The sequence below is a fragment of the Morone saxatilis genome, unplaced genomic scaffold (genome assembly GCF_004916995.1).
Source record: "Morone saxatilis isolate NCDOM2014 unplaced genomic scaffold, NCSU_SB_2.0 Contig11, whole genome shotgun sequence".
In the NCBI taxonomy this organism is placed as follows: domain Eukaryota; kingdom Metazoa; phylum Chordata; class Actinopteri; family Moronidae; genus Morone; species Morone saxatilis.
The window spans coordinates 7,222,131-7,223,334 of record NW_023339663.1 but is presented as its reverse complement, the minus strand read 5'-3'; the positions used below and the strand labels follow the sequence as shown (position 1 = coordinate 7,223,334).

The window sequence follows — 1,204 nt, the reverse complement described above, 5'->3', positions numbered from 1 at the left end:
TATATATATATATAATAAAAAACAATTCTTGTCCTGATTTTTAAAGAGAGCTTGTTTTTCACCGTACCGTTTTCAACACATCAACCTCAGGACCACAGTACTGCTTTAACTGAGTGGACATAAGTGTATTTCGATGCTTAAATGGCAAATGAGATAAAATAATTGCAGTTCTTTCTGCTCTTTTCTCTCCACAGTCATGGCAGGCTGCTCTTCCAGTGTGAAACTTCTCTGTGACAGTGGGGCTTCTGTGAATGCCAGTGATTTTGTGAGAACTGATATTTCACTTCATTTCACACAGTGTGTTGTAATGGTCTTTTTCTTGTGTTCATCATTGTAGAAAAACTTATTTTTCTGCTTTATCCTAGAATGCTTTTACCTTGTCAAGGTCAAACATTAACAGCATGTATAGTCAGTTTGAGCAGCACAAAAAGTTATTCAATAAATCTGAAGTTAGTCCACTTAAGTGAGTGCTCTCTATATTCAGGATTAATCTAGCCTTTTGTGCTTTGAGGTGAGGGACAGATTGATTCTTTGCATTGCACTATATAGGACTGTATTACGTTATAACTGTGATTTTGTGGATGGATATATCTATGTTTATTTATCTATATGTGCTTGGTTTTCCTCTAGGATGGCAGGACACCTCTGGTGCTGGCAACCCAGATGTGTCACCCACGCATCTGTCAGCTGCTGCTGGAGCGAGGGGCTGATATCACCGTCCGAGACAAACAAAACAAGTAAGAGACATCGCCTCTCATGGCAAATTTTAATAATGTGGAATCTGTGTTGCTTAAAAAGCCAGCTTTGGACAGATGATGTAGGCTGGAACAAGTCACAGATTTCTTTGAAGTGAACAAAAAAAAAAAAATTCTGTATTAGGTATCAATATTTATCAGAAAAGTGGTTAAAAAGAGTTTTGCAGGTAATAGCCATAAATGTAGAAAATGAAAGAGAAAAGACGCATTTTTGAAAAGGGAGACATTGAAAACTACAGCAGTAATAAGATGCCACTGTTCTTTTCTACATTAGTATATTTGCTTACAAATAGAGTCTTCATGACTAGCAAACGATGCATAGTGAAGCACGTGTGTTGGGGGTAAAATGTTTCACAAAATTCAAGGCTTAACTCTATATGTTGCAGTAGTATCATGATTTCAAGCACCTGTGATTGTCTTACATTTATATTTTCAGTTTAATATAGCAA

At 36.5% G+C, this 1,204-nt stretch overlaps 1 protein-coding gene across 1 annotated transcript in view; it reads left to right on the top strand.

The window, feature by feature from the left end:
* The window catches only part of uacab (uveal autoantigen with coiled-coil domains and ankyrin repeats b), a gene marked incomplete at its 3' end in the record, with an annotated part of 40,345 nt that overhangs the window by 31,121 nt on the left and 8,020 nt on the right, over window positions 1-1,204 (top strand). Inside the window, 2 exon segments of the mRNA XM_035652175.1 lie at window positions 195-265; window positions 631-737. Coding sequence (XP_035508068.1) covers window positions 195-265; window positions 631-737 — 178 coding nt within the window.